We start from the raw sequence: 15,671 nt of genomic DNA, 5'->3' as shown, positions 1-15,671 counted from the left end.
AACTTAAAACTTTAATCTTCTCCCATTTGCTGCATTAGGCAGCATGTGGTCTCCATAGAAATTGGTCTCCAGCAATGTTTGCAGCCTCTTCCCAGCTGGTGTCCATAGAAATTGGTCTCCAGCAATATTTGCAGCCTCTTCCCAGCTGGTGTCCATAGAAATTGGTCTCCAGCAATGTTTGCAGCCTCTTCCCAGCTGGTGTCCATAGAAATTGGTCTCCAGCAATGTTTGCAGCCTCTTCCCAGCTGGTGTCCATAGAAATTGGTCTCCAGCAATGTTTGCAGCCTCTTCCCAGCTGGTGTCTATAGCCTGAGATCCACCATGAAGGTGTGGTAACATGTTATACCATGAGATCCTCCATGAAGGTGTGGTAACATGTTATACCATGAGATCCTCCATGAAGGTGTGGTAACATGTTATACCATGATGTCCTCATTTCAGCCTCCATGCTGTTGCTATCCTTGGGGCATTCGATTTATTGACCATTCTAGGTCAAAGCCTCACTAAGTGGTCAAGTGCCTATTTGGTAAAGGATTTCTCTGTAACCTGATCTCTCTGACTTAAAATTGTTCTTGGCCATTGCTGCTAAGCCACATTTAGCCTCCTCTTGATTTTTGCATAAATATGCAAACATCTAACAGTAACATTTTACTTATCTGGTACTAGCATTACACACTATGCCCATTGATTTGTTCTTAGGCTATATATATATCTTTTTGCTAGAACCTCTCTCCAATTTTGTTTTGCACATAGTCATTGACTTCATATGGAATGACCTACTTTACAACCCCCCACATATTTTTGGCCTGTGAATCCAAGTATCACTTATCTCCCCCCCCCCCCCCAAAATCAACTAAAAGGTAGTTTTACATACTATCTCTGGCTTTTCTTTGGCGTCTCAGTTTCATCATCATCACTCCTTTGAGTTCCTCATGGAACATAGGGCCTCGACAAAAACACGCCACTCTCCACGGTCTCTTGCTAGCTTTTTGATGGTTTCCCAGCTCTTCCCTGCTTCTTCAAGTACACTGCGTTGCCATGTTCTTTTTGGTCTTCCTCTGCGTCTTGTTCCCTGGGGGTTCCACTCTAAGGCCTGCCTAGCTCTGTTGCTGGTATCTTTTCTAAGGGTGTGACCAATCCATCTCCACTTCCTCTCTAAGATCTGCACTTCTATATTTTTCTGTCCACTCATCTCCCACAGTTTGGTGTTTTTTACTTTGTCATACCAGTGTATTTTTAGGATATTTCTCAGGCATCTGTTGATGAAGGTCTGTATTTTTTTGGTTGTGGCTTCAGTTGTTCTCCATGTTTCAGAACCATACAGTAGGACAGCCTTGACATTAGAGTTAAAGATTCTTAGTTTAGTCTTGTTTGAGATGTGAGGAGATTTTCAGGTTGGTTTTAGCTGTGTAAATGTCTGACGTGCTTGATTTATATGGCATTTAATGTCTTCATCTGTTCCACCTGATATACTGATTACACTCCCAAGGTATATATAATTTTCTACTTGGTCTATTGTCTGAGAATCCAGTACTATGTCTCCAATTTGTTTATTGTTTACTTTAAGTACTTTAGATTTTTGGTGGTTTATTTTGAGGCCTATTCTTTTTCCTACGTCGCTTAAAGAAAAGGTCACAGCTTTAGGCGTCTCAGTTTAGTAAAGAAATATTTAATGTACAGGGTACTATATGTGGCCAGCCTAACCTTTGCATCCTGCCCATCATAACGCTTTCCCACATAAACTTTTGACCCTTGAACTTTCATTTAAGCCTTGAACTTTCATTTAAGCCTTTCTCCTCCAGTGAAAAGGTTCGAAAGAGGCCAAATTTTACAATTTAATCCACTCTTTACACATGACATTAAAAAAAAATAATTCTTTAGTCAAACATCAAGACTTTACATCTAGAGATGCATCTTATAAAATTGCCCCATAGCCACGAATTGTATTAAACAAAACACGCTCACACTTTTAATAGGCTCTCACTTTCACTGTCCGTGGATTTTTATCTCTAGATTTAGAATTATCTAACAGGCATTCGTGCAGCTAATCAGCTATTTCCTATTTTAAGGAAAAAGAAATAAACTATACTTTAAAAAATATGGAAGTCTATTTTAAGCATTTGAACATTTGTATTTTAGCTTTATATATTTCGACTGCGACCATTATGTGGCAATACCAAAAATTAAAACAAAGAATTTTTAGATGGCTTGTGATTTTGCTGCCTTCAGACTGCAAATCTATCAATTTTATGTAAATCCATTCAGTGGTACCAGAGATCTCTTGGTAGATGAATGAATGGTATTTCACAAGTATAAGATATGTAAATCTTGCTCTATAAAAAGCTCTATGAAGGTAAAACAGTTGAAAAACAAATTTTAAAGTTAAACTTCCCCTTTCAGAACTTGTGATCTATGAGGCATATGATATTAAGGGCAAGTTAAACAAAACAAAAAAAAAAATGATTAGCACAGTACCTACATCAAAAGTTCATTCACTTTTTGGTTAGCTTTTGAGATGTATAAACTAGAGAGAAGAACATGTGGACATTACAATACCTCTACAATACAAATAGAATACAAATACACAGAACAGGCATGAAATAATATTTATTAAACTGTGAAATAACATTATTGTATTGGACGGAGAAGTCAATCTTTTGTTTTTAAAATGACACTTTAAATATAGATGAGTCAAATATTCTCATACATGTAAAGTTATCTACATACAAATAAAAGTGTTCATTTAAAAAATTACATTCACAGTAAACATAACTTGAACAAAATCAGTTTGTTCATCATGAAGTGCCATTTATGAAAAAGGACATCACAAAATGACCACCATTTCATTTTGTTTAAAGGTCATCACCTCTGACTGTTATCTCATGAGACCAGCCTCTTGTCCCCAATGACCTTTACAGTTCTAGCTTCCTTTGTCCTTCCTTTCAGTCAAAGTAGTCTTGGTTGGTACATCCAGACTTCTTTTGAGTAAATAAATACAATACTGACCTAGGTCTATACTGTTTCTATCATTCAGCTTTACAATGGTAGTATTTAAACTCACAGACATTTCATCTTCTTATCTTATAAGATACAGACGTTACTTCAAAAAAGATGATTACGTCCTACGCGTCATGCATATTAACCAATGACCTAAATTCTGACAAGTCACTTGTTTTCCTGGCTAGCTCTAATAGCACTAGGGAAGAAGGAGTATTTGTACAAACTTGTCCTAGCATATGGAACGAGGAATGCGCCTTTATCCTTGTGTCTTTCTGAGTATTTTATTAAATTTTGTATTTGAAGATTAAGTCTTCTTTCCTGAAGGCTTTCTAAATTAGTGATTTTACTAATGGTGTTACTCTAGTCAAATGTGATATTTGTTTGTTATGAATCTTACTGCTCTATTTTGTGTCTGTTCCAGCTGCTTATTGTTTTCTTGAGTAGAGGGGTCCCAAACAGAGGATGCATATTCTATTATTGGCTTAACCAAAGTTAAATAACATTTTAGTTTTATGTTCTTATTTGATTTATAGAAATTTCTTTTAATAAACCCTAATGCTTTGTTTGATTTTTTGATAGTTTCATCAATATGGGGATTCCAAGACAGTTTTTCATTGATTAAACAAACAAAAGTGTAAAATAACCTTTTTTTCTTCACACTTCTGTCCACCGCAGGTTAAACAAAGGATGAACACAATACTGATTGAAGTAAATACACATTAACATTATCAACACATTCCTTCTAATGGGAAGCGTGGTCGAGAGGCCAAGTATGCTTGAACTTGGATTGGCTACCTATGAAGGGGGCTTGAGGTTTGACACCCGACTCTAGCAGAGTTGTGTTTACTGAGGGCCTAAAGGCAACCAGGAAAATCTTCTCCTAGATACCCCCTCCACCCCCCCCCCCCCCAATGGTCCACAAATGAGATTGGACCAAAGCGCTCTGAGCATAAGCATGAAAGTAGTGCTCTATAAAAGCCATAATTTATTTAATATTACATCACAAACATTTTGTAATACTGATCTAATATTAGATCATACATTTTGTAATACTGACAGATTAACTTAGAATTCTGGGTAACATGACGAGATGATTGTAATATTTATCCTGAGATTCTAAAAATAAATCCATTTCAATATTTAGCTAAGTACAGCCAGCTACTACAAATAAAAAAAAAACATAAAAACAATCGACTAACAAAATGGTCACTTTCAAATGACCATTCAAACCTGGCTTTGGAAACAAAAAAGAAAAAAAAAAAAAAGCAAACCAATCTCGATGACAGGCAAAGATCACAGGTATTTATAAACTTAGATAACAAGTCAGCAGTAATTATGAAAGACCATTGGGTTAGTTTGACTAGAATAGATAGATCATAGAAACAAAACAAAAAAATAATCTTATTTACAATGCAATGAAAACTTCCAGAAAACATAAGTATGTTTTGGGGTGAGTTAAATGGATAGATACAAACTTGAAGTGTGCACTTTGAGATTGTCATTCTGCAAATGTGCACTTAATAAGAGTGTGCCATTTTAAAGCAAGGGGATGATAATTTCATGATTCTAAAACATCTAAAATGGATGCCTCTATTTTCTGAGCTGATGTCGGGGAAGAGTTTTGAAATTGTTTTAAAACTTTTTTATTCCTAAATTTTGTTTACATTTTACCTTTTTCTGTTAGCTTGTATCAATTTGTATAGCCTTATATTTTCTAGCAGGCAGAGTAGCAAAGGAAGGCTTAGCTTCTAAACTGAAGGATCATGAGTTTAAATCCTTGTGGAGATGAGAATGTTCTTAAGTTCACACAACTATACTTGGTATTATATATTCAGGAAAATAAAAGTGCTCAGACAGAGAATTGACCACATGTCACCATAGTTAACTGCTGGCCTAAGACATATTCTACTTTATACATCGAATCCCTGGACTTAAAGCTCATTAATGCACTAATACTCTGAAACTCTAGGAGAGTCTCACATGAAAATTATGCAATACTTTCATCAATGATAATCATTCTTATTAAGTGAGCTTGACACCATACAGTAACATAAATATGTTTAAATTTAATATATAGACAACTTTAAATTGTCCATTCATATTGTTAATGTAAGAAATGCTCAATTTCTTATATAGAGTTCTATATATTTTTAACAGTCGATGTTGTATCAACACTAGAGCTTGGCCTTGACATTGTCTTTTCATTATAAGCCAAACCATGGTCTCGTATCTCTGTGGCTCTCTTGTAGTAGTGAGCAGCTGTCTGGAAGTCTTCCTGTTACAAAAAAAATATAGACGTGAAGCTAGGTGCTGAAACAAATGATGATACATATATATTAAACTGCTGAAACAAATGATGATACATACATATTAAACTGCAGAAACAAATGATAATACATACAAATTAAACTGCTGAAACAAATGATGATACATACATATTAAACTGTTGAAACAAATGATGATACATACATAATAAACTGCTGAAACAAATGATGATACATACATAATAAACTGCTGAAACAAATGATGATACATACAAATTAAACATAAATGTGGCGAAAATAAGGGACTGCGCCGACCAAGGCTCGAACCAGTGACCATGACAATGACAACACCGCCTAGCGATAACACACTAAGTGAACTACCTTCTCTCATTTAAAAACTTGGACCCTGTTGCTGCTGTTTATTTATGTTTAATATGTAGGTTACCAAAAAAAAATAGAATTTAGGATTTGTATAACATGAACATCCAATTATAATACATATTTTATATGTCATACAATGTATCCCACTTTTATTGGTCCCTTTCAATCATATTAGTACGATTTATCTTCCAGTCATTAGATGAAAGCCTGGGCATTAGCTGTGGTGGAAATGTTGTCGTGAACACAGCAGTTTTTCCTCTATCCATGAAGCTGCTGGGTTCAAAGGAATGGCAAATTACATTTACAGTTTGGGATCTGCAAGCACAGTTTAAGTGCCAGTCACTCACCGTTGCCCCCTTTTGCCAGTGATAACAGTTCCCCTGGGCCCAATCTCTGAGCGCATGTGAAGGCCATGAGTATGAACTGGTTGTCACAGGCTATGTGAGATGCATGCCATTGAAAGCATTGTAAAGGCAATTGAGAGCTTAGAGCTTATTGTCACTACCACTTGCAGCAATTATAACTTGCCAGAAACTGGCCCACAGGTTCCAAGCTACACCACTAGCTTTAAACAGTTGATGTCTTTTAATTTTAGCACCATTCATGCACTCACCATTTCATATTTCATGACTGCTAAGTTCCTCAACGTCTCTGCAACTCGAGGATGGTTAGGACCTAGAGTCTCTTCATAAATTTTCAGAGCCTGCTCATATAAAGGACCAGCTTCTATATAACGGTTCTGGGAAATAAAAGAAACAAGAAATGTTAAGATATTTTGAAACTAAAGTCAAAAAAAAAAATTGAATTAAAAAATTTAAACTAAACTCTTTTACAATTTTTTGGTATTGTAATTGACTTAACAAAAATGTTGGGAGGTGGGGGCACAGTGGCTGAGTGGTTAAACGCTTGGCCCTAACCCATAAGGGATTAAACGCTTGGCTTCCAAACCTGGGATTTTTAGGACACCCCTGAGTCCACCCAACTCTAATGGGTACCTGACTTCAGTTCGGGAAAGAAAAGGCGGTTGGTCATTGTGCTTTGTTAACCATTGGCCTAAGAAATGGATGCCCTTTACATCATCTCCCCATTCAATCCCAAAATCTGAAAGAGGAACTTTACTTTACCAAGAAAATATTAAGCAATTAAATATAAGTGTTGACTTTGAGACTAAAGCTAAAAGCCATTAAAAGGAAACAAAAATGACAGCTTTTCTTATTAGTTCTAAAGGGTCAACTTGCAATAGGATTCACTGATTCCATAGCTGGCATTCTCACAATTATGTCAGGAACTTTAAAGATCTGGTTTGGACCTTATTTCAGAACTAAAGGCCAGTGACCTTTTACCAATAGGGAAGTCTTTTGAAGGGGCTAACAACCTAACAGACCCATCTCTCTTTCCTTGAACCATTGAGGCAGAAACTAGCAAAGAATATAGCTGCCCTTTTCAACCATTTGGCAATGTAATGACTAGTAAGACATGTCGAAGTTGGGTTTAATTGGGTATATCCTTAGTACATTAAAAAGTTAGAATGGAAATAGGTTATAGACGAGATAACGGATGACAAGAAAAAAGAACACATGTGATTTTGAAGCCATGTATGTAATTAAGTTTTGTTTTTTAATAAAAGGCTGGATTTACTATCTGACAAAAATTTTGAAAATGACACAATGGTGCTACATAGACTAACCTGCTGTGAGATCAAGACAGCTAAATTAACTTGAGCAGTGGCCACAGATGGGTGATTAGGTCCAAAAGCTTTCTCACGTATTTCTATGGCTTGTCTGTATAAGGGTTCAGCTTTATCAAATTTACCCTTTCAAAACAAGCAAAATACAAAAAAATACTTTAAAAAAAAACAACAAAGCTTCTATTAAGTGTATCAATTAGTCACGGAATTAAATTTGTAATAGATCTAGACTAATAATAATAAATCTGTGAGTTAAGAAATTGTTTTTGTTTAGCGCAATTCGAACTCGTGGGCTGAAGCCGTCTCAAGCCAACTCAGTAACCACTCTGCTAGCAAAGAGCGTATGAACATGGAAGATTGTATAGTTATATATTGTTTCTATTTCATGTTTGTGTTCATTAAGCCTCAGATGACGACCTATAAAGGGGACTAATTCAGCTTATATCAACACTTTATTCAAGTAAAAATTCTTTCCCTTGTTCGAGGTACCAAACAAAATAATTAATTAACAATAGTTAATTAAATAATTGGTTAATTTTTAAATTGATTCTTGTGTTGTCAGGTAAAAGAAATCATTGTCCAAAATTTCAGCTTGATCCGAGACTGGGTGTGGGAGACAAATGTGTACAAACTTTGTACCAGACAGACAGAGTTGTATAAACTTTGTAATAAAAATAAGTTATGGTAAATTATGAAGTTAAAAAACATTTTAAAAAGAAATATTCTCAAAAAAAAAATTCCTACACTATTTTGCCCAAATAGAATTATGTACAAGTTCAAGTTTGTTTTAATCAGGCACCTACAGCTTCAAATATTTTAAAACTTCTGTCTGCACTGCAGAAAGATGTGTCCCAAAAGGCAGACTAAAAGTACGGTGGCTTGATGATTTAGAGTCAGATCTACGACAGCTAAGAGTCTGGGCATCGAGACATAAAGCCCAGGATAGATCAGAATGGAAAGATGTGATAGAGCAGGCCAGGGACATCCATGGGCAGTAGTATAACTTTGATGGATGGATCTTTCTGCGCTACAAATAGTAAATACATAAGGGGATAGCCTACAAGGTAAACTAGCAGCAATCATAAGATCATAAAATATTGTAATAAAAATGCTTGATATTTACGACCAAAAATTTAAAGTCTAATAAAAGTATTGCCTTACATTGCAAGTACAATGTTTGGATTTCAAGGAGATAGAAACCAGAACACATTAAACTAACATAGTAAGCTACCAAAGACTTCTGCTTTTGATGCCTTGAAACAAAGGCCAGGCATATCAACTATAAACTATACATACAAGTGATAGAGCTTGATCTTTGCCAAAAATAAAGTATTGGAAACTAATTGCAACTTTAGCCATTCAACAAAAACATGAATTAATAAAACAAATATCTACATTTACCTGTAGCTTGTACAATCTGGCCAAGTGGTTGATGATACTGGCCACCCCTGGACTGTCAGGACTCTGGTGCTGATAAACAAAAAATTTACCATGTAAGTTAATATATACATACATACATTAAACATAAATGAATAGCAGCACCAGGGACCAAGTTTTTAAGAGAAAAGTAGTGAATTAAAATGCTACGAAAATAAGCCCCTCCACTCACCTCGCAGCATTCGTTCACCAACAACTTCAATAGAGCCAACACAGACAGCCGTTAGGCATGTATTAGACAAACAATGGCTCTCTCTAATTGTGTATCTCTCATAATGACAAGGGGACAACATAAATACATTACATATAGAAGCTTCATTGGGTATGAGCAATTAAGCTGTGAACGTAAGTTAATATATAGCCAGATATTTCACAGACATTTGTAACCTGAACACTAAAATATAATACTTATTTTATAAAAATCCTAATACAAGATGCTCAGCAAATACACTCAATAATAGTCAGTTCAGCTTAGTTAAATTTATTTTTTAAACTTGGTTTGTGTTGATGGATAAGTTTTTATTACCCCTAAGATCTTGGTATACAATGAATCACTGAAAGTAGCAGAAGTTTAGAGTAAAATCATGAGTTCTCCCATACTTTCTAAATAACTTAGACAGCAGACAATGTTCTGTACTATTTCTTAAAAAAAAATTGACATTTAAAGGGAGCTAGCTTAGTAACAATGGAGGTAAAAACATTTTTTTTATCTCTAAAAAAAAATTAAATATATGTACAGATTTAGCAGTCCACTGTCACATATAGGAATAAAAAAACTACAGTAGTAGCTTGTATTTTTTTTATTAAAACACTCTCAGTAAGAATATCAAAGAATAAGCAGGATGTTATTTTTGTGTAATGTAACTCTATCAGCATTGGATGTTATCATAGTCATAGTCAGTTGAATTCTAGGACCTATATTTGCTTTTGATAATAATGTATGATTTATTTTATTAGTGACCCCCGAAAGGGGAAAAGACGCTATTAGTTTTGTGTGGAATGTCTGTCCATCCATCCATCCCGTTTAGATCTCATAAACTAGAAAAGATATTGAAAATCCAACATCATAATATTTTAGACCTTTCAAAGTTCTGATGCAACGGCTATTTTTTTTTTTCTGAAAGCGAAAAATCTTTAAAATCAAGTATGCGAGCAGTTTTTCCATAATAATACACCATTTTTACAACTATTCACTATTAAAAGTAACAAACATTGGAGGCTATTTAGTAAGGGAGATAACTATTTACCCTATTTTTAACACATTTATGCAAACGGTTTTAGATTTTTCTGTCATACTAACTACTACATTTACAAAAAAAAGTTTACTTTTATTTTTAAAGAGAAAAAATCTATTTAGTATGTTTATAAGTGGAACATAATGTAAAACAACAATTAATAAGTAGTTTTTCATATTATCGCGTGAACTGCTAAGCATTTCAGCAGCAATGGAACTCTTAACTAAAGGATTTCTTTTTTACGGAAATGTTTTCTTCTCCCTTGAGACTTTGAATAAGAGATTGACCCTTTACAAAACAATTAGACCAATGAGATAATCATTATAAGACATCAGTTAGGCCAGGTTCACATCTAACTTCACATTCACTTTCACCTATCCCTTGGTCTGTTGGACCTTTGGGGCCCCACACAAGATCTGTCAACCTTCCTTCTCAATTCTTCTCTGTCATTTGCCTTTGATATCATTTCATTCTGCTATTCTTTCTGAAAATATTGAAACCAACCTTTTTATCAGCCTAGGTGGAACACTTCTGGGGCCAATTTTGAATTTGTGTTTTCACACAAACTGTCAACCTTGTTATTATTATATCTATGATAACTATTACAATTATTTCTTAATTATAATATAGCATGTAGGGATGTGCTATATCAAAGCAATTTAAAACAAAAGTGTTTCCAAAATTTACAGCAAACATTGTTATTCAAATTTCTTTTTTCAAGACAACGAACTGAACACTGAGAAGCTAATGAACACAAAATAGAAGTATATCAAACAAATGGAATACCTAGTGACCAACAAATCATTTCAAAAAGTTTGGAGTTGTATATAACTTCAGGGCATTACAACTGCACTTCAGTGTCACTGATATATATGAATCGAATTCAAGTATAAGTAAAGTTCCCCTTTCAGACCTTGCAATCTGTGGGGCAGATGATGTAAAGGTCATCTGTTTCTGTGGTCCACAGTTAACTAGAGTGTCATGTGGGCAGTAAAACATTGAACCAGCTTTACTTTAACCCAGCTAATGTCAGGTACCTATTAAAGTTGGGTGGACTCATGGGCATCCTAAAAATAAATTAACTAAAAAACCCTGTTTTCACATGGACTTGAACCTGAGACCCAGATCTAATAAAAAGACAAGCAAAAAAATCTACCTTCTTCCTTATCATCAAGGCTCTGTCATAGAGAGGCTCTGCCTTGTCATACATCTTGCTGTCGTTATAGAGAGCTGCCAAGTTGTTGAGAGAGGAGGCCACATCCAGGTGATCAGGACCAAGCAGGGATTCTCTCATCTCTAGGGACCTCTTAAAAAACGACTCGGCAGAACTGCAAAATAAAACAAGAAATTATTTTTAAAAATACTTTTTTTTAAAGACAAAGCTTATAGTTATATTGTTTCAGCTTGGAGTAAGAAGGAGTATGTGTGATAGCTTTTTAATTTATTTTTTAAAAGTTGTATGTCTTCAATTTGAACTTCTGGGCTCAAGCCTCCTGAATTCCAATAAACAAAATTACAGTCCAGGGAAGTGCTAATGGAAATATAAGGTTTCATAGCTATCTATTGTTAGTCTCAAACTCTTAAGTCACCAAGTATAAAGGAGACTAAATTCAACGTATACTGCCACATCCATCAAGTATAATTTCTTTCACTTGTTTGATACCATGGTGTGAAGCTGTGAGAATCTTTAGATATGAAGCAAGAAGAGTGGCCAGCCTGAAAGAGCGCCGAGCCACTAAAAAGCTTAGAGAAGATGCAAGCCTGTCTGCAACTGACCAAACCTAACTATACCACAAATGCGCCAGCTTTTTAAAACAAAGATTGGACTTTACAGTCATCTTCGAATTCATAAGACATGAGAAATGTGCTCATCTTCGAAAACGAAGGAGGAGTTATCTAAATTACCAAACAAAACAATTAATTACCAATAGTAAATTAACTAATTCCTTAATTTCTTAAGTTCAAAATTTCAGTCTTCAATTGGATTTAAATTCAAGATCCCACAGTTGAGAAGCCAGGTGCTTTACTATTAACATATAAATCAGATGTATGATAGAATAATGTATATATAGCCATGGAAAAAAACTAATCATTTGCAAATCTGTAAAAAAAAACAACCTAATTCTTATATAAAAATTTTGAAGACATTTCCTGACACTTACTCTGTATTATTCTGTAAGTAGTACAAGACTCCAAGTTCATTTAGGGAGCGAGCCAAGTCTACAGAGTCTGGCCCTAAAACTAACTCTTCAAGTTGAAGAGCTCTCCTTTGGAGATTGTCCATCCCAGGATCCCCCTGCAATGCATGAATTAGAAAAGAAAAAATACACACCATAAGTTTTATGAAAAAGAAAAACTTCAGTATGACAAAGACCATTTTAAATGACCATTAAATGAAATTCATACACTTTTAATTGATTCCGAATAATCAGTTTAGAACAAAGTTTAATATAAAATTACACTTCTTTGAAATTTTAAGTGAGCATGTAATTCGTGTAAGTATTTTATCTTTAACTGTTAACATATAAAATCCTATCTAAACATGTAGCTGATGTGATACATTTCTAATTGACGAATAATTTGAGGAGTTTGTATTTAAATCCTATCTAAACATGCAGCTGATGTGATACATTCTTGTTGCTACTATCAAGTGTTATGACTGACCCTGTTTATCTGATCTGAATGATCATTGTGTTTCATTAACAGTCAAAACTTTAAGACAAGAATTTTTTTCTGGACAGCGCAGATCCAAACAAAAGTCACTTTACTTCAAAATAATACTACTGGTAATACTACTACTAATAATACAACAACGCAATAGCCACTTCAAAGACAATACATTGTTTTTTTTCATCTTTTTACACGCTTTTAAACTTACCATTTGACCTCTTGATTTTCTTATATTCTTCTTGATGGCAAAAGCTCTTTTTCTTAAGGGATGTGCCAGGTCATGTCTAAATAGAGGGTTCAGTGATTAAAATGAGGGAATAGATTAAGATTTACTTAATGGCAGAACTCATGATTTTACTCCCAAGAAGCATTTAAAGTACAATAAGTGGGGACAGTTAAGCTGTCCTTCACGACAGATTGATATGGCAATGTCTTTGATTCCAAAGATGAAGGAGTTTAACATGACAAAGTATACGCAGTTGATTTTACTCTCAAGAAGCAATGGAAAGTAAAATAAGGGAACAGTTTTCCTTTGCATATGTATATGACAATGTCTTTTATTCCGAATATTAAGGATGAGTGCAGTTTTACCATGACTACACATCTTTTTCATCTTCTGTGCCTGTCTTTGGTAAGGGCTTTTCCTTGGGGGCTCATATGTGTGTCCAGTGACTTAAGTGAGAGTTCTACACTTGTCTCTTTCAGATGCCATCTGCTTTCCTCTATGCCAGTGAGAGTAAAATGGCATCTGATTTGATCTTAATAGCGCTTTTGGTATGTGTATGTGTGTGTGTGGGGGGTGTGTGACACCTCTATTACACTTCCAGCTTGCCAATAAAAATTGCCTTAGGCATGGGGTCTACCCCATTGAGATTGGTGACCGACTTAGCAAAGCCGTCGAATGGTATGAAGTCCTTCTATACTGTCCACACCAATCTCCAGCAAAGCATGGCATCTGCTGGCAAGACTACATTACAAATAACCATGACAAATAAAAATTGCTTTGTAAATATAGCTTATTTTGAAGTATTTAAAATCACAACAAAATCCTGTAGTATTGCAGAGGATGGGCTTTTTGTGTGTGTATGTGTAAAAATATAATGAATGAGCACTATTTCTGATTTCTAATTCAGATGATCCCATAAAATTTAAATGTACATTTCTATTTCTATCTAGAACATACTTATCCTGCTTCTGGTACAACATAGCCAGCGCATCCAGCTCTTTGGCAACCATGGGGTGGTCAGCACCGAGTGTGTTCTGGCAGATCTCCAAGGCATGCCGATACAGTGTCTCAGCTGTGCTATACTTGCCCCACTGGGCATGCAACACAGCCAGCTGATGAAGTGACCTGGCCACCAAAGGGTCGTCGGGGTCAAGTTCAGTCTCTCTGATCTCCAAAGCTCGCTGCAGAGCAGGAAGAGCCTGTTTAGGTGTAGTCAAAGAAGGAGTCAATTAAAGTCTTGAAATAGTTTAACTAGACAGTTTCACTTAATCTGATAAATTGCTGAATAAAGCATTCATTGAAAGATAAATTGTTGTTTTTTTGAGACAATTAAAAAAACTACATTAAAAATTATAGAAAATAGTACTACAAAAAAGTTTAGCATTTGTTTTAAAATGGAAGGTGGTGGTTGAATGGTAAAGCACTTGGCCTTGAAACCAAGAGGGACAAATTTGAATCACATTGAAGATTAGGATTTTAAATCCAACTCTAACGGGTACCTAGGGTGTTCAATCCATCCAACTAATGGGTACCTAGGGTGTTCAATCCATTCAACTCTAATTGGTACCAGACATTAGATATGGAAAATAAAAGGAATTGGTTCTTTAGCTGGTCACATGACACCATCTTAGACATTGATTTAGTATTCATTTAAAGTAGCTTGAAATAAAATTACTAAAAAAAAATTAAAATTATTTTTTTTGTAGCTAGCTAAACTTAAACAATAGCCTACCTGAGATAAAAGGCCTAAATCCCTGAAAAATCTGCCCAGAGTTTCATATGTTTCAGCCACTCTTAACAGACTTATATTTTTATGACATGCCTCTGAGGAATACAGAATGCAAGCACATAAAACAGAAACCAAATTTAACTTACAATAAGCCAATTAGATTTCAATTATCAGAAAAAAATCTAAAATATGAATACAAATAATTAGCAACATTACTCTGCCTACTGAAGATAAAAAAATCTTAATTTATTATTAGCAGGTTGACCTATCAGCGGTGTCACTTATAGTCCTATATTTTGTTTAAGGATAAGAACAAAAACTCAAACATAAAAATGTCATTATTTCATAATGCCATGTTTCAAAGTAATATTCATTGGCAAGTATAAATATTAATCACAATGCCACCGTTATAAGATTCTTTCATTGTTATTCATTGTATCGAATGCATGTGTAAGTCAGATGTAGTTGAAGTATTTCTAAAGATGATTATTTATCCTAGATGCATGCATACCTTGTTGAGTGTATTATGGTTGCAAGTTCGGTACATAACATCCGCAACAACAATAACAGGTATAACAGACTCAATGACCAACTTGACTCAAGGTGAACTTCAAACAAACGTTTATTACAGAATAGGCCACAGTCTTGTCTGTCGCTATAGAACGATGTTATCCCCTTGAGAATCTAGCGGTAACTGATTCCTAAACGTCAATCTTAACCTCTAACCCCATAGTCTATGTCGTCATTCTAAAATATCCGTTCACTGTCAGTACATTAAAGTGTGCCACTCAACTAACTAAACTAGCTATCTAACATCATATAAACACAAACACATTAGTGTGAGGTCTCAAATAGGAATTAAAAGAAATCTTTTGTCATCGTTTGACTTAAATTTGAAACTTTCCCGCCAATTATTGTCTTACCGTTTTCAAAATTCTTGGTCACTGAGAAGTAAGCTTCAGCTATTTTTTCTTTGTCCCAGTCAACAGCCTGCCAGTAGACCAGCAGCTCAGAACTTCTGCCTCTGCCAGTCATAGAAACA

The 15,671-nt window shown here is 34.9% G+C and overlaps 1 protein-coding gene across 1 annotated transcript in view; it reads right to left on the bottom strand.

The window, feature by feature from the left end:
• Positions 1 to 2,784: 2,784 nt before the first annotated feature.
• LOC106062615 (nephrocystin-3-like) overlaps positions 2,785 to 15,671 on the bottom strand; it is a 36,574-nt gene continuing 23,687 nt past the window's right edge. The window contains exons 21-30 of the mRNA XM_056014642.1: positions 15,553 to 15,653; positions 14,633 to 14,724; positions 13,858 to 14,099; positions 12,883 to 12,958; positions 12,167 to 12,300; positions 11,161 to 11,332; positions 8,734 to 8,802; positions 7,333 to 7,458; positions 6,259 to 6,384; positions 2,785 to 5,275 (exon numbers count right to left, since the gene is read on the bottom strand). Of these exons, the coding sequence (XP_055870617.1) occupies positions 5,141 to 5,275; positions 6,259 to 6,384; positions 7,333 to 7,458; positions 8,734 to 8,802; positions 11,161 to 11,332; positions 12,167 to 12,300; positions 12,883 to 12,958; positions 13,858 to 14,099; positions 14,633 to 14,724; positions 15,553 to 15,653 (1,273 nt within the window). The 3' untranslated portion in view covers positions 2,785 to 5,140. The remainder of the gene's footprint in view (positions 5,276 to 6,258; positions 6,385 to 7,332; positions 7,459 to 8,733; positions 8,803 to 11,160; positions 11,333 to 12,166; positions 12,301 to 12,882; positions 12,959 to 13,857; positions 14,100 to 14,632; positions 14,725 to 15,552; positions 15,654 to 15,671) is intronic.

This window comes from Biomphalaria glabrata, chromosome 16 (genome assembly GCF_947242115.1).
Source record: "Biomphalaria glabrata chromosome 16, xgBioGlab47.1, whole genome shotgun sequence".
NCBI classification, from domain to species: domain Eukaryota; kingdom Metazoa; phylum Mollusca; class Gastropoda; family Planorbidae; genus Biomphalaria; species Biomphalaria glabrata.
This window is presented reverse-complemented; position numbering and strand designations above follow the sequence as displayed.